The sequence below is a fragment of the Pseudopipra pipra genome, chromosome 2 (genome assembly GCF_036250125.1).
Source record: "Pseudopipra pipra isolate bDixPip1 chromosome 2, bDixPip1.hap1, whole genome shotgun sequence".
Classification (NCBI taxonomy): Eukaryota; Metazoa; Chordata; class Aves; order Passeriformes; family Pipridae; genus Pseudopipra; species Pseudopipra pipra.
In genome coordinates, this window is record NC_087550.1 from 37472498 (window position 1) to 37493203 (window position 20706).

A 20706-nucleotide genomic window follows, 5' to 3' on the forward strand; every position below is an offset into this window, starting at 1 on the left:
TGTAAAAAGCACCTACAGAGGGGAGGGGAATAAACTATTCTCCATGCCCAGTCATGAGAAAAGAAGTTGTGAATGGGCTTAAATTGCATTTGGATTATTTTTATTAAACGATAGGAAGAAATTCCTAATTGTAATGATTGTTAAGTACTGAAATACATTTTGTAAGAAGGTTAGGAAACTGATGTTGCTGGAGGTTTATAAGAGTATTAGAGATGAGTTCATTCAAGAATCATCAGGTTGAGCTGACCTGTATTGGGCAGCAGCCGGACTAAATGACCTTTAAGCTCCACACATCCCTGCTTCTGGTGGGTCTATATTGAAAAGGATTTGGCTTGCCAAGGTTCAGGATTTGCTTTTAAGTCTTTCCTGCAGTGCCTGGTATTGCCTCCTTCAAGGCATCACTAGTAATCTGTGCACAACCCACTCCACCTTCTTGTTAAGGTTATGGGAAACAAGTGGAGAACTTGCATAGAAATCGCTTCTATCCTAGGGGGTGTCAGGGTGCATGGAGTGAATCAAGTTACAGAGAATCTTAATTTTGGTTGCGTGGTGAAGTAACCCAAAATTTATAAACCTAGCTGAGTGGGGAAGTCTCTGTTTAATCACATAATTGATAGACAACTGATTTCTCAAAGGTATTCATATCCCATTCATTTGTATGTAATTCGTGAGAAGTTAATTGCATGGGAGTGAATTTCTGTTGACTTGTCAGGGCTAATTTCCAGAGTCAACATCCAGTTCTCCCAAAAGCTCTGTGCATGAGATGGTAAATGGATGGATATGGCCCCCACTACTTCATCTATGATACTCAGATAATGAAAGTTATTTTCATGAGGAACCATTCATTGCTTCATGCCTTGTAAAGGTCCTTTCTGCAGAGGCAACCCAAAAGCAATTGGCATCATTCTTTAATCAAATGACAGCAGTAGAAACGTGAAAAAAACATTTTTATTGGATTGGGCAGTCTTACAGTTAGTGCTGTATGTGTGCCATGGTGATAAATAGCATGCTGTACTCTTTACTACAGTCAAATCCCTTATCCCATGGCATTATTTGTTTTTTGCTGGCTGTTGACTTTCCCTCCTTTGCTTCAAAGGAGTGATTTCCATTTTTGAAGCTTTGGATTTTGAATCGTGTAAGGATTTCTACTTAGTAGTGGAAGCAAAAGATGGAGGTACGCCAGCCCTGAGCGCCGTTACAACTGTAAATGTAAATGTGACAGATGTCAATGACAATGCTCCAAAATTCAGCCAGGAGGTCTACAGTGCAGTCATCAGCGAGGACGCAGCTGTCGGGGACTCAGTGATAATGGTGAGTGAGGCCGTGGGAGGCGTTTAGGTGGGGTGAAGCCCTCTGCCACATGACCCTTAAAATACTGCTACACTGGTTAATAATGATAATTACCATATCCTGAATCCCCCAAACTGTTCCCTAGCCAATACTCTGCATTTACTACTGCTTTCCAGGCTGCTGTAAGTTTCTCCCCAAAAGACAGTAGTAGTAGAAGTACTGACTATTTCTTTTTAACCCCTATATGCTGTCAAAGAGCAATGGCATATCCAAGGCATATTCAAGGTATTACATTTCATGAGTCAGGTAGAAACAAATGGGTTTTAATGGAATGGCAGAATTCAGCCTTTCCGAAAGCAGAATCGTAGAATGATAGAATGGCCAGGGTTGGAAGGGACCTTAAAGATCCATCTAGTTCCAACCCCCATGCTATGAATAGGGACGCCTTTCACTACACCAGGTTGCTCAGAGCTCCAAATAGATAGTATCTGTGTAGTCTGGCGTGCAGTGTGTCATACCCAAAGCTCCCAATACTCTCACCTTGCAACTTGTAGATTCAGAGAGAAAGTGTTATGTGGAATAGTAAGATTAAAATATTCTGTGTTTTTTAGGGCTAGAATTTTGAGAAGGTCCAAGGAGAGCTTCCTGTCAAAAACTGATTAGGTTCATGCTTGTTGCTGTAGAGGTGTACAGTTCAGGTGTAACTAATCTGATGGAATATGAAGTCTAACTTTTTGGAGTGTTGAGCAATTAATGTATCATACAGATCACTTAATATCTCTTTTGCTAATTTTTACTCTTCTCTCAAAAAAAGTTGATAGCAGAAGATCTGGACAGTCCTCCCAATGGCCAGATTCATTTTTCCATAGTGAATGGGGATCAAGACAATGAATTTTCCGTTGATCCTGTTTTGGGACTTGTGAAGGTTAAAAAGAAACTGGATAGAGAAAGGGTAAGGCATGTGGAACTTCTTAAATTGCAATGACTTACAGATGTGCATTAATCTTTGCTTGTCTGCTAGCTTGAGTTGAAGGAGTTTCTTTTATACTCTGCAGCAATCAGTCTAAGATATTCCAACAGGTCTTTCTAATGTTTTCCCACTTCTTTCCATGCCAGCCCTGCCCCTAACCCTATCTACAAGCCAACTGTTCTGCTACCCTTCCCATCCTTCACCAACAGAGCAGCTGAGGTCAGATCAGGAGGGAAAAAGGCAACACTGGATTTCTCCTGTCGTGCCACTGGCAGCTGCTGCTGCCTTCCCTCTCCTGCACGTGCAAGCACACACATGTAGCTGTGTGTGCAACAGAGAGATTACAGCATTCTCCAGATTGTGGCACTGAGCTGAGACCCAGCCTTTAATTAGTGCTCTGCAAAACGTGTCATTGGGGAGGGGATGCTTTGAAGTGGCCAGGCTGTACCAAAAGTGAAAGAGTGCTTCATTAACAGATTCTGCTGCTTTGTTTGCTCACTCCATTATTCATTCAGGATTATTTATCACCATTTTGCCATAGCTAGCAATTAGCAGCTTTTGGAAAAAAAAAACAAACAAATGCAGTTGCCTGTGCTACTAGCTGGGCAGGAGAGTGCTAAATGGCTTCAGAAATGCTTCCTGCCTCCCAGCAATGCATCCATGAAGCTGGGGAAGCAGATTGCTACACTCAGAATAAGGGCTCAGCTGGAAAAGCTCTTTACTGGAAGCAGAGCTACTGCTCAGAATAGTGGCAGATATTCTTTCTGTATTATCACAAAGGCAGTATTAAATTGTAAGTATTTGGTTGCAGAATGACTTTATCGGAGACTGTCGAGGACAGGGAAGTAACAATGGCTGTGCCTGTTAAAAATGGGCTGTAATAAAAGCACAGGTTTAATTTCTTAACATGACTTTTTTTAGTTTCTGAAGCGCACTCATGTACAGCTGCATTTAGATACACACATTTCCCTTCACCAGCATCAGCAAGTTTGATGCCATCTCTGTTAGATCTGTATTTTCCAAAGTTTCACTCTTAAAATAAGCTGTGATACTGTCTTTTTCTCTGCTTCCTTGGCACATTTCCTAGACACAGGTGTTTCTGACCCCTTCAGGGAGAATGATACATGATGCCCCATCTGCTGTAGATTCCCAAAGGCAGTGCTGACTCCCAGATTTTAGTGGTTTAAGGAAACTCATTTCCAGAGCTGTAATCACATAGAGACCATGACTTTTGCCATCTACCTTCCTGGAATACATTGAAATGAAAGCAAACAGAGCAGAAAAAATGGAAAAGAGCTTATGAAACTATCAGTCTTGTCTTTAGCTAGTGGTAGAAATCACAGTTAAAAAAAAATACCAATTCTCTGTCTCAAGTTTCTTGACTTTCCTTAGTTCAGGATTCCTCCTCTCACCTGTGTCACTCTGCCCCCACCAAATTGCAGTCTTTCTCCTCCATACAACCCCCTAAAAAACATATTCCCTTTTTCTTTATGTTGGTTCCACATCCCAGACGAGCCCCCTTATTTTGAGTGCTTAATCTGTACTCCTCCCTACTACCAGGAATTTTGGTTTTTTTAATGTATTTGGATTTCCTTCCCCCTGCCCCCTCCAGAAAAAGCCCCATTGACATTATCTTGTTCCCCTCTGCAGGGCCACATTTTTTCCCTTTCCAGCTCTGCACTGAGAGGGTGGAGCAGAGTGTTGTATCTGGCACGTTTTGCCCTTTGCTCACTCTCCTGTAGAAGGATTCAGGGACAGATGTGTCAGCAGCTTTCCCTGGGGAGCAGGGAGCAATATACAGTAAAAAGCAGTTGTAAGACCTAAGAAGGCCAACATAAGGATGCAGTTCAGAAAATCCAACTGTCATCCATAAACTGTGCATAGACAGAGCTTTTGCAAGTTGTCACATATGCTCACACCTCACACATGGGCATGTATGTGTGTAGAGGGCCATGGATGATGCGCTGAACTGCCCACACTATGCTGAGTGGTTTCTGTATGTTGCAAACAAGAAGGCTCAAGCCCCCTTATCTTCTAAATGGTGGATAATATTCTGTTGCTGCAGAGACTGTTGTCCCTAGTACTCCCAAATGTTTCCCGGTGTGTTTAAGCCAACTGCCCGTGAACTTTTTCTTGGCTCTCCATCTCCATGTTAGAAACAATGTGTGTCAAACTGATGCTGGCTCTAATAAGCAATTTATATAATATCCTGGAAACCAACCATAAGATAAATAGAATCAGGTCATATATCCCAGCTGACACCTAGGAGAGATGAAAGTGTAAGCCACAGTACTAATAACTGAGTTCAGATATTATCTGTTGTTTATTTTCTGTCTGCCCCTTTTTTTCAGGAATGTATTATCTGATACAGTTATTTTAATACAATGAAGCTGTTATGTTTATTGATAGCCTTATAAAACAGAAGTTGAGACATAGTGTGGCAATAAACAGGATAATGTTATACTACGGGCAGGAAGGTAATGAGGCCAAACAGCTTTCCTCTGAATATGGAAGGTGGTGCATTGGATGTAAAGAAACTGGGTTGAAATTTAGGACCGCTTTCACAATGATTTAATGTTTTCACCTTTTTGCAGATATCTGGTTATTCATTAGTTATCCAAGCAAGAGACAGCGGCACCCCTCCTTTGTCTTCATCTGTGACGGTCAATGTGGACATTTCTGATGTGAACGATAACAGCCCTGTATTTACTCCAGCTAACTACACAGCTGTAATTCAAGTAAGTTTGTCCTGAACATCAGAAACTCCTCTGACTTTTAAAGTGCAGGAGCATTTGGTTTCAGTTAAGTAGCTTTTGATGATCTATCTGCAAAAGATGTATCAAGTGATCTTATCTAAAAGAAATGATAAACAAATTTTTTTTTAAATCTTTGGTAAGTTTCTGTTTTCTGAGGCTCCTTAACCACAGCATCTGTCACACATTTTGTCATTCACCCCTGTTGCACCAAGTACCCTATCCTCAAAATGTCTGCTCTGGAATAAATTCACCTTTCTTTACACCTTGTTTAGGGTTTGAGCCTTAACTGTTAGTCAGACCTGATCAGACACAGTATCAGGCAGAGCTCAGCAGTCCCTGGAGATGTGATGGGTACCTTAATTTCTGCTACTGGTCCGTGGGGCATAAGCAGTGTCAAATAAGCGCAGGTTGTGAAACACCATCTTGTCCAAAGAGCATTCAGTTGAATATTCTCGATAGCAAAATGTGGTATTTTATAATTGAGATATGTATCATTTTAATCCTTTTCTTTATACGCTGTGTATATGTGTAAAGGAAAATAAACCAGTGGGCACAAGCATTTTGCAGCTGGTAGTGACAGACAAAGACTCTTTTCACAATGGCCCCCCTTTTACCTTCACCATCCTCACTGGCAATGAAGAAGAGGAGTTTACACTGGACCCTCACGGCGTTTTAAGGTCTGCAGTCATCTTCAAGCACATGGTCTCAACTGAATATGTGCTCTGCGTGCAGGTATGTCTTGATTTTTATATCTGTACAGAAACAAAAAAACCCTCATAGTTGTAGGTAACCTGTACATTACCTTTATGGGTTGGTTTTAATTGACTGTATTCTATGAGTAAATACCATACATTCCAGTTTACAAATTCACAATACAGTATATTCCCTTTGATGTTCAAAAACCTGATTTCATATAAATATAAATAGGTAGCCAGCCACCTTTCCAATTTCCTTGGCATGAAATGAATTTTCTGAGCAGCGACCGTTATGGTTTAAGATTTTCATCATTTTTTTCTGTAGCTAAGCAGGGAAAATAAGCAAAAATGCATTATATACATATAAATATACCACAGAACAAGTGACAGCAAAATACTGTTCTAGGAAGGAAAATCACTTCTGCTTTTAAGTCATAAATTTAATCATAAATTTTTGGAAGCCTTCCAAGAATTCATGAAATCACATTTCCAAGGTCAACTTAGCCTTTAAAGAACGTCAAAAATAAGACATTCAATAGAAGTCCAGCTCTAACTTAGCTTTAGAGTGATTGTTGAGAAGCTTTGTAACCAGGGTAATTTTGATTACCAAAACTAGTAAATCCAAAAGTAATTTGTCCACATTTCTCAGGCCTGACAGAGAAGATGTATTAGGGTTCAGTAAATATGCAAGTCTAGGCAATGAACTACACCCTTTCATTGAAATGAGTCATGGTCCTATACGCTGCATTTGAAGTGCATTCTTCCTCCACTTGCCTTGCTGGGGTTGATGTCTCTAAATACAGCCTATCTGCTCCTTTACAAGTACATTTAATGCTGTTCATAGCAGTAGCATCCTTAGTTACAATTGTTAGTTACGATTCAAAAAATATAAGCTCTGATGTTAATTAACACTTTAAATTAAAGTTTTACAAGTGTGCCATTTAATATTCCTGAAACCTATTTTTTAGCCTTGTAGCAAAACAAAAAATCCTCACCTTTCTTTCTTACCATGCCTTCATCCTAAAATATCCCGCTTTCAAGGTAATTTGCTAGCCAAAGTTCTAGTACAGCCAAAACCGAGCACAAGAGTTAAATCTAAGCAGCATCCCCTAGCTTTAGAGATCCAAGGATTTCATGTAAATGAAATATTAGACAGACCACCATGTCTGAGATGCACCAGTATGCTCAGAAAACCACACCGTTGGATTTTGGAGGCATAATTTCTCCCAGTATTATTTTCTTTAGAGATTTCTGCAGTGAAAACATATTTTATAGTTTCCTATTGTGTATAGACCATAGAAATTCTTTTTTCCATTCATATGTGCCAGAGTGCTGCTTTCTCCTTTCCACCATCAGGTTCCTTCTCTGTGTTAGGTTTATTAAGAAGTAATGTTAAAATGGAAAGTAGAATGGGAGGTAACCTCTGTGCATGTACGTGTGTATTTGCACACATATATATAAAATCTTTTTTTAAATACTCCACCAAGCTCTTTAAGGAGTGAAGATGAATGAATTTTAGAGTGTCTTAGAGTTATTAATCCATGCATAGTAATGCCCATGTTACTGTTCTCATCCTGCCATTTTTTTCATCAGCTTGTAAATTTTCCTTCTCGTGTCCAAATACAAAGATCTTTGGGCTTGTGCTACATCTCTGCCCAGTGGTAGTTCAGCCTTCTGTTCCTCTCAGGAGCAAGTAAACGTGTGGAGCAGTATATCTTAATATTGACTTCAGTGAAAAATTTTTCTTAGTGTAGGAAAGGACACTGATTCGGGTTTGCACACGTTTCTGTCAAAATGGCCTTGGGTTTTTTGTCATACTTGCTCTTTTGCTCTCTATAAAAAAAAGTGCAAATGATGCTATTATACGTGCTCTGGGTCATACAGTCATCTCTCCAAGTGCAGCGCTGCTCTCATATTTTATCGTTAGCAGCAGCACAAGCACCTATTTCATTTTTGGAGGATGATAAATTTTATTTATTTCAAGCATGTTTCTTGATTGCTTCAGGTAAAGTAGTACAGAGTGCTGTAGAAAAATTCTGAGCTCCTTCACATCCACACAAGTTAACCAAGGTCTGAAATGCTTTGGAGCACACCAAGCAATGTAGGAAGCTGATATTTCACTGGACTTCAGTCCCTTTCCAGGATAGAAGTGAGCCCAAACTCCATTTGGTGCAGAATATAACACATTGCTGGTATATTCTCCGTTGTGAAGATGACAAGTGATAGCTATGGGATCCTGGGAACATTTCAGTTTGAGTAATGAGACATTCTACTGACACATTTCTCTATGCAATCCACTTAGAGATCTCTGCTTCCCTAAAGAGTTTCTAAGTTCCACTGCTAGAAATGGCTGAGATATTTCTTTGCATATGTATTTTGCAAATACATTTGGGAAGTTCTTTTGGGAGGTCTTCAGAATTACTGATGCTGCGAAAATATACATAGGAAAAAGTTGTGGTTGTAGGCTGTGTTCTATGTGTGTTTTATTTCTGGATTTATTTTTTTATTTTTTTCTAAATTACATTAGGCAAAGGACTCTGGGAAGCCTCAGCAGGTTTCCCACACCTACATTCAGGTGAGGGTTATTGAAGAAAGCATTCACAAACCAACTGCCATTCCACTGGAGATTTTCATTGTCACCATGGAAGATGATTTTCCTGGGGGAGTCATCGGGAAAATTCATGCCACAGATCAGGATGTGTACGATGTCCTCACATACACACTAAAATCAGAACAGAAAAGTTTGTTCAAGGTCAACAGCCATGATGGCAAGATCATTGCCCTTGGAGGGCTCGATAATGGCAAGTATGTCCTAAATGTCTCTGTCAGCGATGGCCGTTTCCAGGTACCCATCGATGTTGTGGTCCACGTGGAGCAATTGCTACAAGAAATGCTGCAGAATACAGTCACCATTCGTTTTGAGAACGTTTCCCCAGAAGACTTCGTGGGTCTTCACATGCATGGGTTCAGGCGTACCTTGCGAAACGCGGTGCTCTCCCAAAAACAAGACAGCCTACACATCATCAGTATTCAGCCAGTGGCAGGCAGCAATCAGCTTGACATGCTGTTTGCAGTTCAGATACACAGTGGTGGTTTCTATAAGCCTGCCTATTTGATTCAGAAGCTTACCAATGCAAGGAGACATTTGGAAAATGTGATTCGTATTTCTGCTATCTTGGAGAAGAATTGCTCTGGACTGGATTGTCAGGAACAACACTGTGAGCAAAGTCTGTCCATTGATTCACATTCCCTGATGACCTATAGCACGGCACGAATTAGTTTTGTGTGTCCCCGCTTTTACAGGAATGTGCGCTGCATGTGCAATGGTGAGTACTGCTCCCTTTTCCCCTTCCATCTTTGCATATTATGCGATAGGATCTATTTTATTCCTCTGACACAGATTAGAAGGGGCATTTCAATTCAGTCCTCTAAAGCATGACTGGCTGATGCGTTGTGGGAATTGATTTCTCAGGCTCAGGAAGAATTGTTCGTGTTTACTGATGTAAATGGAAGTTTATGAACTTTGGCCTTTTACGACAAAGACCGCTTTCCTGGAGGCTCCGTAATCAGAGCCATCAACCAGCTTCCAGGGGAGGGGAAGGAATGGGAGAAAGAGAGGAGAGGGAGGGATGTGTTTTCCCACCCAGTTAGTGCCACCACTGGAATAAACCTGGAGTCTGACCGTAGCAGAGCAGTCTGGTCTGCAGCGATGCACCAGCAGCCTCCAAGGAAAAGCACCCCTGACCTAAGACAGGCAGGTGGAAAGACTGTTTCCAGTCCTGTTTTTGCAGAGAGGCATGATAATCAGTGAAGTATTTTATTAGCAATTCCTGACCTTTAATGCTGCAGCAGGGGTCAAGGGTGAGTTTTAGGCTGCTCCACTTTTGGCAGAGATCCCATGGGCATATGACAAATAGACTCAAGAGCCAGTCTTCCATATGATTCTGGACTTGGGTTTTAAAACCTTAGGAGTTATAATACTAGCTCTGTTTCTTTTGTTTGCCAGGCCATTTGCTTCTCATTCCGCTTCATTTAAGAGCAGAGAAAAAAGCTGCTGTAAAATCAATACATCCTAAGTCTCCCTCATCTTAAGCACACATGCACACAGAGCAGGACAAGAATTCAGCAGCCATGTCTCTCAATAACCAACCTTTGTTTCTGCAGCAGTCCGCAGGGCTTCATGTTTTACCATTGACCTCAGTGGGGATGAAAATAGACATAAATTGCATAAAACTCAAACAGAAATCATTTTTTTTCCTGCGGCATATGAATAATAATGCCATAGAAGTTCAATTCTGTAAAAAATACCATAACTCTATATCTGAGGTACATTCAAGAGCAGACTATCTGGTCAATTTTTAAGTAATAGTGCTTTAGGTTTCAAATAGGCATATCTAGTACAACAATAGTCAGCATTTTGTTACACATGAAAGGCTCTGAAATAAAGAATTTTCACAGGTTTAAAAGGGACAGTGCTGCAATATCCTCCAGTCAAGTCCAGGAGCCAGTGCAGAAACACGGTCTGCAAAATATTTTTATATTCTCTAAGTCATAACTTAGTCTCATTTTTGTATCAAGAAATCACAAATCCTCATCTCCTTGGGGACAGTGATAGTCCTCACTGACAGAAATTTGTTTTCTGGCAGCCAAAATTTTCACTGTTTATAATTTCATTTCACTACTTATTAAAGTTAATAATGATGTATTATTCCCTCTGCCTCATAATCCCTTAGCTTAACTCCAAAAAAGGAACTTTGCAGTGCAGTACAGTTTTGATCCAGGCACACTCTCCCTTTTTCTCCCTGCACAGCGGGTTTGCGATGGAAGCACAGAAATTCAGCTGGGACAGCAATTTCCAAATTTTTCTGTCATGTACCAGTCAATCCTCAAAATGGATGGCAGGCTACTGGAAGGGCAGTGTGCTTCTGCGACCGTCTGTGGTCCCCAGCCTCTGGACCATTTATCATGGCCTTAAAGACTGCTGTATGGGAACAGTTAGAACAGGCAGCTTGTCTTGGTCCAGCTGAGAAGCTGGATGGGGTTCCCTCTGCTCCTGTTCAAGCATTATGTGCTGATTTCCCAGGGGTGATCCACAGGATTTGGGGTGGGGTTGTGCCTATCCAGCCTGTCATCCAGTCTGTAGTAAAAAAGTGTCCAAAGGTGCCGATTTAGGTATAGCTGCCAAAGAGGTGAAAATCTTGGTGCATATTACTTGCACAGATATAAGAGACCTTGGTTGGAAGTGAAAATTCATGCTTTGGCCTTCTCCTCATCAGGTAATGCTTCAGCCTCTTCTTTTTTAATTATAGGAGCCACAAAAAATATCTTGGTATTTAGGTAAGTACCCGGACACACACTGTGTTTTCTCACATAGGAGGTAACATGCACTTCTGAGGGTATATTAGTTAGAGAATGTATGGACAGTTTTGCTTTTAGAAGGCTAAAGATTAGAGTAAAAGAGTCAGAAAAATGCAAATGCTTCTTCGATCTTGTACATGCACATAAATGCAGCAAGTCAGGAAAAAGTGCAAAATTTATTTTGGCTTGTTTAATAAGACAGCATTAGCAAGATATTATCAGTATAATAGAAGTATTATACTTCCTTTGTTACTAAGATAGTTTCACATCCAGTAAATATTAATAGTTTGAATTATGACAAAGCCACTAAAGTATTGCATGTTTCCAGTGATATGAATCAATTATGACCCAGAAAGCTTGAGTTTGAACTAATTCGCTCATTCCTGAAATATATATCATACTTGGAGTGTTTTTCCCACTGGCAGATGTCACAGATATGCACAATTTATGCATGCCAGCTGTGCATAACTTACCTAGATTACCTTTGTGAGCAAACAGAGTTATCTAATGTGAAAATGCAGGGAGACTGTAAAGCAGGCAGTGGGTGAACTTTGGAAGTTCAGCAGCTCAGCTCTGGAAGGATAAGTTCGAAAGTTCACGTGCATCAATCTTTGCCTTTAAAATCAATAAAATTGAACTAAAGAGTTTTTTCAATAACAGACTGTCTCCTTAGATTTCTGCCTCATCTGTTTGTGTTTATATGAAAAATATTGTCACAAAGTGGGATTTGTTTTGGTGTGACCATAGGGCTATGCTTACCAATCTCCCATCACATGGTGTGAGATATGCAAACAACTGTCACTGCTGGGGGAAAATAAAGATAGGAGGACGGGAATAAATATATTCATATAAAATAGTTTGCATGGCATTCTCAGTTTTCAGAAGCAAAAATCTATATTTTTTGCATGATGTAAAGTAATTCTGTTGTGTTGAGATAAAGATACAGAGAAGAAGCAGGTTTTGTTGGGACTACTTTGCTGTAGAGTTGTTCTGCATTATAATCTGAAAAAAATGAGGTTACATTATTATTTTTATAGGAGAAGGCTGGATTGAAATAATCTTGACAAATGTGGATATATATCTACATCCATGCTGGTCACTCCAGGCCCCATTTGCAGACACTGGAAAGAATGAGGTGTTCTTAATGATGTGATACATCTCTCCCTAGATGTCTAAAGTCAGTCAGATGAATCATGCCCTAAAGTTAGATGAGATGAATTCCATTTCAAATGTTTAATAAGGTTCTGGCCTAATAGTTTGAAAGAATTTTTCTAATGGACGCAGAAGTGTTCAACAAAAGTGCAGACACATCCACATTATTTAATCAAGAGAGTAGCAGTCTTGGACCACTTTCTCATGAAACAGGATAATTCAGACTTTATGAAGCCCTTTCTAGCATTTTGTGAATGCTCTGACAAAAGAAAATCATAGACTGTGAGAATGTGCTATTAATATAGGACCTGTTTTTCAGAGGTGGTTTTTGCCCTCAGCTCCACAGAGCACACACTGTCTTAAAGAGTACTGGGTGCTCTGAAGGACTGGGAATCAAGAACCAATTCTTATGTGTACAACACTGCTTTTCCCATTTTCAGGAAGCACACATGTATGTACTAATGAGCCTGGAATTCTCCTGGCAAGGAAGAGTGAAGAAGAAGGTGTCCTGTCTGTGCTTGGGAAACCAAGAACTGCAGATAACTTTGATAGATTTGATCTGGCCATAGTCCTTTTAATGTTGCACTTGTGTAAGGAAAGATGTTTCTCCCTGTGAACATCTCTGACATTAAGTCCCATGCTGAGAATGCACAGTCTCGTATAAAATGTGGGAGAGTTGAAGTGTGAAGTGGGGGCACAATTGTAGAATCAGGGCGAGTGGGAATTGGTGTCTATCACTTAAGGAGTCCTAAGGGAAGCTGTGATCAAGGAGTGGATGGAAAAGGTCAAATGTCTCGTTGTTCTAAAACTCGGAGACATTCTATTTCACTAGGATGTACTCTGTGACACAAAGTTTTCCAGGGGCACCTGAGCTAGATGAACCCCATTGCTGGCTTGTGCAGAAACAATTTTGCAGTGTCTGTGCTGATGTGTATAGAATAATCATTACCTATAACACCTGGTCACCATGCCCTAAAAATAAAAGCAGTTTGCAGATCGTGAGTTCCCTCCCCACTAAAGTAATTACTACTTCAAGTAGCAGTTTGGAGTTTGTTTTGCAAGCTTCCTGCAACTCTGGCCCTCGTGGTCTCCCTCCTTCCAAGCTTTCTTCTGCAAGTGAGAGAAACAGACTCTTTTGATACTCATACAGACTCAGGAGAATGGGCTGATAGAAAACGACAACATATCACAAGGTGTAAGTTGAAATGATTGAAGCACTCAGTTTTCAAAATATATTTACAATCCTATTTTTTCTCCTGTTTTTGAAAGAGTAGGAATTAAATACGTCTCATTTTGCAATGGAAGAGTGTTTTCTTCCTCAGTATACTGGTTAGAAGATTGAAATGCTTTTATCTTCATTTAGAGAATTAAGCTGATCTGTCAAAATCAAGTGGGTCTATTCCACCTTCTCCTGCCACACACTGGTTGATGCTAGCTCGTGTGTTTCTGTGATACCTTGTAGATAACAGTTTTATTAATAGTAATGTGAGTTTTAAGAGAATGCTGTGGATTGTCTGGACTTGCCTAGAAGAAAAAAGATCAGTTCAAACCTATGTTTCTTGAATCTCTTATTGGATGGTAAATAGACTGCTCTTTGGAGTGGAAATGCAACATTAGAATAATTTTGTTTAAACTCAGGCTGTAAATCTTTGATGTGGACAACGTAGCCTTGAACAATTTTACAATTTTGCTCCACACAGTTGTGAAATCAGCCTGAAAATGCGTGTTAGCTGGGGCAATGCAATAATGCAAATTTGTAGCTTATGTACTTGTAATCATACAGACAGGCATAAAGCACTTCTCCCAAGTCTGAATATTTTAAAAATTTTGTGACAGCTATGAAATCCTGCTGCAGCAGTATGAATAGAAATTTGATTTCCTTGTAGTTTACCAGAAGAACTATTCTTGGCCATTCAGGATAAGCAGTTCTTTAGTGCATCTCCACAGTTGCACTAAGTACATTAGATCTTTTCCATCTATTTTTGAATGTGGAAGGATGACTCTGAAGTACAAATCAGAGTTTGAATCAGCTAAAAACCTAGCAGAGATGGATAACAAAGTAAGCTGCTGCTTTATTGCTTCATGTCAAAGATAAAGTCATAGGTTAGGGGATGTGAAAATTTCCAGAGCCACATTTGGAAATCTCAGTACCCCTTTCTACTCCACACTGATGAGTTCTGGGGCTTTTGTCCAAGTGGCTTGTCTGTCAGCTGCACAGAGGCTTACTTGAATTACAGCCTGACAAAACATCTAAGTTTGTTCAGAGAAGGGATATACTCTGTGTACACCAGAATGTTGTGAATTCATCACATAAGAATGAGTTAAAATAGCTGAAAGAACCAAGGACAAAATACAAGGAAGCCTATAGAATATTTAAAAACCTGTTATAATTTCAGAAATAATTATTACTTGCCATTGAATTCCAAGAAATATGGGGGTTTATTCTAAGGAAAAACAAACAAACAAACAAACAAACAAAAACCCACATAAAAACCATCATATTCTCTGTTAAATTCTGCAGACCTTACTTTTATATAGAATATAGTGATGCAGAACCCTATTAAATATTAAATGACAATTGTTTCTTGATTCTATAAGACTCAAAGTGTAACTGTATATTGCAGCTGTTACTCCTGTTCACATTACCTACTAATGTGATTAATAAAGAATGCCATGCATCATTTTCTAACAGTGCTAAAGGCAGTACTGTAAATCGTTTACTGCGTAGACCTCTCAAACAAATGTTTGATAAAGGAGGGGAGGATGTTAAACATTAAATTGACTGTGCTGTACATCAAGGAAGACATTTACAGTAATTGCCATATTTGTAGTCAGCCCATGTCCACTTTGAAACCTACAGTAGTAATTTTTCTTTTCCCAGAAAATACTTACAGTGTCAGGTAATTTCAGCTGTGCTTACTATGAGCCCTGCTTGGCTTGTACAAAACTCAGAGAGCAATAAGATTCTTTCTTTCATTATTTTTGGAGATGTACTCTATGACAGGTTGATTTCTTCCTTTATAAATTGTAAATCAAATAATATGCTCAAAAAATAAACTAGTTTTTTAATATGATAAGAATCCTGCAATATACAAGGACTACCAATATTCAGAAATTGATGGGTAGGAAGGTGTGTTTTATCATTAAATTCATCACCTGCATGTCTTAAGTAAATTAACTTAATAAGCAAAACAAGAGGAGTCTGTCCATTCCCAGCAACTGCTTTCACTCTATTTGGGCTGTGGCTGCAAATCAACAATAGCAAGGGCAGGAATGCCTTTTTTCCTGCACTTGAAGTCTACTTTCATAGCAGCCACACATAGATAGATGCCCATATGAAGAAGCTGACGGTGCATCTACCAAATACCTTACTACAACCAAGAAAAGGCTAGTTATGGAAGTCACATATTCCTGGAAATCCATGCAGTAAGCAGCAGTAGGTGTATTGTATTTTGCATTATTGTAGACAGTGTTTGAAAATCCTTTAAGATTAGGGCAATTAAAACAGATTTATCTAGATGTTTTTAGAAGTTAAGTACAAGTTTTACCCAAACCCTATGAAATGCAAGAAGTTCCTTTGACACTGACAGGCTTCAGAGTAATTCCTTGACATGTTCAGCTTGATAGATGTAAAACATTTAGGTGGTTTTGAAGAACCTTCATATAATCGTGTCACTCAAGTATTTTAAGCAAATTTAAAACTCAGCATTGTTCTGTCCCTTCAGATTAGAAAAAAATGAAGTTTTTGAAGCTGGGCAAGCTGGATAGGATGTGAGATCTCAGAAATGTCAGAAGGAACATAGGGAAGAGGCAAATTTGCCTGTGCTGTATGACCAAGCTCGTAGCATGTCCTGTGTAGTATGAGGATGAAAAGTCCAGCTGTCACACTGTTGGCTCAGCATGGCTTAGAATCATAGAATATCCTGAGTTGAAAGGGATCGACAAGGATCACGGAAGTCCACCTCCTGGCCCTGCACAGGACCACACCAAGAGTCACACCTGAGAACATTTTCCAAATGCTTCTTGAACTATAGCAGGCTTGGTGCTGTGACTATTTCTACCTCCTTCAGTTTGCTTCTCCTGGGTGTTCTGGGACAAAAGGAGTGCATAGCTTCAAGCCATTTTTTTTTCTCATATGTCTATAAAGCCCTTGTACATGAAGGTTTGTGAGAAAATGGATGGCCCGAGAGGTACACCACCAATTACAAACCAGTTACTGCTTATAAGAGTTCATTTTTATAATATGTTCCCATGGTGTTTAGGGCATCTTGAAAAAGAACTATTACAGTTTTGCTGTGTACTTCTACAAAAATACTTCTCTCTACTATGAAAGTGTGTGGTTATTATTATTAAGCTGTTTTTTTGCTTATACTGAAGTGTGAGATCAATAATTGTCTTTCTTTACTCCTGTATTGCAGCAGATCGTGCTTTACACTATGTATCCCTGACAGTATTTTAACTTATTGCAGGAGGACTCTGTCCAGGGTCCAACGACCCCTGTCTGGAGAAACCGTGTCCAGGGGACATGCAGTGTGTGGGGTATGAAGCTAATCGGAGACCGTTCATCTGCCAGTGCCCACCAGGAAAGCTTGGCGAATGTTCAGGTGCATGCCACAGCTGTAAAGGGGGATATACTTGAACAATTAAGTGCTGCCATTCTCATTTTGTAGGTAGAGGTGCCACTGAAGTCAACAGAAAATGTACTGCTTAAACCATCTCAGCACTGGCACTTGGTGTATCTGTTTATAAGCCCTGTAAATACTTGTCTTTGTAGCTGTGGGGCTGTTTGTAGACAAGAAATTCCCACTGACTTGTTTGAGATCAGTAAAACAGGCTGCTGAGAAAACAGGATTTCTCCTAGAAAATGTTATACCAGATGTTTTCCTGCCATGGGCAAAGCTCTATAATTAACTCTTCTACTTACTATTTAGATTACCAAAATTCCAGTCTTTATTAATGAAAACACTACACCATCCCAAAACAAAAGTTTGAGGACACTTGTTAGTTCTCTACAGCTGTGTTGTTCTCTAGGATATAAAGAGCCAGGTGGAAAATCAGTGAAGTGGAGCTCTCTGGTGACTTCAGTGAATTCCAGGCTGCATGACAGAGGATTTGTGCTATTTGCCTGATGAAAACACAGCAGATACTGAACTGTGGTCCTGAACAGTGGTTGCAGGGAACTCATTGCAAGGATTTGGCTGACATCTGCCCACACCTAACTTTATACCAGTAACTCAACTGCCTGATGTATGGGCATCTTCGACTCTCTCTGTTATCAGTGAGGCAAGATAGGTGCCTCCAGAAGTGTATAAGCTGAAAAATGCTGAATACTTGGAAAAACTTCTCTTTTTTTTTTTTTTTTTTAAGTATGGAGAAATAGAGCTTTCTTGTATCCCCTGAAAAATAATTTAAAAAATAAATAAATACAATATATTTTGTGGTAGATGCCAGCTTTCTTTCTCGTAGAAAATGGGTTTGATTTATTTCTTCCTAGACATTCTCATTAACTTTATAAATTCTTTAATTTACTTGACAGTTGAGGAATTATTTCAGGTGTCACTAAAAGCACATATGTCTTTTCAAAATGGTTATTTCAGGCCACACTTCCCTTAGCTTTGCTGGGAATAGCTACATTAAATACCGGGTTTCTGAAAATAGCAAGAAAGAGGAATTCAAGTTGGCTCTCCGTCTGCGAACCCTGCAAAGCAATGGGATTATAATGTATACCAGAGCGAATCCCTGTATAATTCTGAAGGTAATTAAAATAACTTATCTTTTCTGCAGTTGTTTTTCTAGATTCTGTATTTTCTGTTGGCTCTTGATTTGGGTAATGCTGTTCTCATTTCAGCTGTAGATTGAGAAGAAGTCTGATTCTAACAGGGAAAAACAATTTCAACAACACCAGCAACAACAACAATAAGAAAAGCAGCTTGTTAGTGGTACTTTACTTGGAAAATTTCCCACTGGGTGCTGTTCATTACAAGAACATTATATATGTCTGCGTGTAGAAGCCAGTCTGTACAAGATGTAAAATTTGGCCATTTATACGACTATATAGTCAAAACAAAGCATACTGAAATTGCTGTTTTTCCCTTCTGTCCATGTCTGTGGTTAGGGAACATTCCCTTGTTATCAAGTTAATTCCAGAAACCAGCTGCTTAGAACATGTATCCTACTGAATATGAAGATCTCTGCTCTCTGTGGACTGAGATTATTTGTTGAGAAAGTCGTGGGGTCGCTGGAGATTGATACCAAATCAATATTTAATTGATAAGCTCTCCATGCATTTTTGTTCTTTTTTGTGTTTCTGTGAAATGGCAAATATGTGCTGGGTGGAAAGGGAGTACTAGGCTCATCCAAGACCCTGCCTGTATAGTATTTCTGCTATAGCCTCTAAGTTACATAATGGAGACACTGACATTTGTAACTATGCCATGTTCTATAATTCAGCAGTGAGAGAAATAACACAGAGCCTTTTGTGTCTGTGTTTGCAATCTTCAGAGTACTTTGGGCTGTATGCTTAGGTAATGTTAAAGTGGCTAGATGAGTTATTAATGGGCAACAAATAACTTTATAGCTGTTAGACTGAAATATTTCATGAGCAGGAGTACTGTCTGTCATTGACCAGGAACTGTCAGCATTGTTCAGATTTGTACAAGACAGTTAAGCTCTGATTTGTGACACACAGAAATGCTGTTTGAACCATCAAGTATATGTTTTTGTTCAAGAAAAACCAAATGAAACTGCAGGCTGGAAGACCTTCTTTGAAGTCTTCATCATGGTCACTCTTAGCACATGTTAGTAGGTAATTTCAAAAAATATTTGTAATTTCAAATTATTGTAATTTGAATTTTGTAATTTCAAAAAATATTTGAAAAAAAACCCCACAAATGGCCCTGGTGGAAGGTGCAACTTGAAAACAATGAGACGATACAGAGATTACTGAAAATTAGTTAGAATGGTAATAGGAGCATTAATTTTGTTATACTTTAGTGTATAAAGCTCACATCATTAGGGAGTACAGCATGTGCAGGTCATAGGCAACTGAGTGAAAATCTCCAGTTGAAGCTGAGCAATTTTGCCACCAAAAAGAAAAGTTGATGCTGCTACAAAAAAACAAACAAACAAAAAAACACCCTCATTGCAATCACCTGAGTTGAATCTTTAGTTGTGAGGTAGGAACCATGTGTTTTCAGTCACCACACAATCACCTAATTATTTTGATTTGAAAGATGCTGAGTTAAATATAATACTTCAAGAAGCAGCAACAAGAGTTGTGGCTATTCTGCTCCAATCTCAAAGGTCAACCTCCATGTCAAGCTCTGTTTTGCTTCCTAGCTCTAAGAAACAGTTTCCATCTTTGAACTCATCTCATGCAGTACTTGGTAGAGAGCTTCAGATGCAGCTGCCACCTCACATATCCAATGAGTGAGGTCCAGGATCATGTGTGGATGCAAAGCCTCTGCTTTGTCCTATGCATTGAGCAGGGAAGGACACAGGGAATTACCTTCCCAGAGCCTCATGGTCAGCTTTTAGGTAGGGCACGATTCACGGTTGCAGTGTGTACGTTTTTCCCAGGTCTGGCCTTTGGCTTCCGTGTGCATATGGCTTAAAGAAAACTAAATTATTACATTCAGCATAGTTTTTAAAGAAATTGTACCACTTTAAAGATCAAGAATTGTCAGAGTTTTGTTTGTGAAGGTCTTTTAGCAGAGGAATATCAGGCTGAGGTCTCACAAAAGTGCTCTGTGGCAGACAAATGGCATTATACTCAAGGGATTTAGCCTTATCAGGTCTCTTCAGGATAGGAGCTGACTCTTGAGCTGCATTTTGGGGATCCTTAACTCAGATGTTGTCAAGTAAGTTACACTTAGACTCTCTAAGCTTATGTTTTTTTCATTTGTAAACTACAGGTAAGACTACTTTTTTTTTTCTTTAACCGGGCACATATGTTGTGAGATAGGGAGGCATTCAGAAATGAGGCCATTAAGTAGATTAATTACAGGACTATAAATGTGAGGTTGTTATCATTTGAGCATTGCTTTCAATTAAATTAAACATGAGGAGTAGCTTTCCAAATAGAGGATAAAGGATGGAATCCTGTGCTCTTTTGAGCACTCTGGCATTACTCCAGCAAAGCATTTAATCATTTGCTTAACTTACTATATTTGAAGGCAATTGGAACTACTTACATAACTTAATTTTAAGCATGTACTTAAGTGTCTGCTGGATTAGCACCAGAGGGCCCAGCACCATCACTGAGCTCCAAACAAAGGCAGAGGTAGAGGAAATTTAGACCATAAGCCCATGGGAGGGCAGGCAGAAAACACCACGGCTGTTGGGGCATACAGTGGCATTGATTGTTTTGAAGGAAGTATCTCCCATTGCAGTCTATTTAAAAATTAATGCTGCAATATGGTTTTTGGAGTTTAAATGACCAGCTTAATTTTGGGAGCTCATACATTTGTGATAACTCCAGGGATGG

The 20706-nt window shown here is 39.5% G+C and overlaps 1 protein-coding gene across 12 annotated transcripts in view; it reads left to right on the forward strand.

Moving 5' to 3' along the window:
• FAT3 (FAT atypical cadherin 3) overlaps positions 1–20706 on the forward strand; it is a 413377-nt gene that overhangs the window by 360376 nt on the left and 32295 nt on the right. For 11 of the 12 annotated variants that reach the window (XM_064645040.1, XM_064645033.1, XM_064645029.1 and 8 more), the window contains 7 exons: positions 1097–1311; positions 2105–2242; positions 4855–4998; positions 5551–5748; positions 8239–9037; positions 16691–16825; positions 17819–17976. In XM_064645040.1, coding sequence (XP_064501110.1) covers positions 1097–1311; positions 2105–2242; positions 4855–4998; positions 5551–5748; positions 8239–9037; positions 16691–16825; positions 17819–17976 — 1787 coding nt within the window. Of the gene's footprint in view, positions 1–1096; positions 1312–2104; positions 2243–4854; positions 4999–5550; positions 5749–8238; positions 9038–16690; positions 16826–17818; positions 17977–20706 lie in introns of those variants that run through there. The other variant, XR_010428221.1, reaches the window with a different exon arrangement.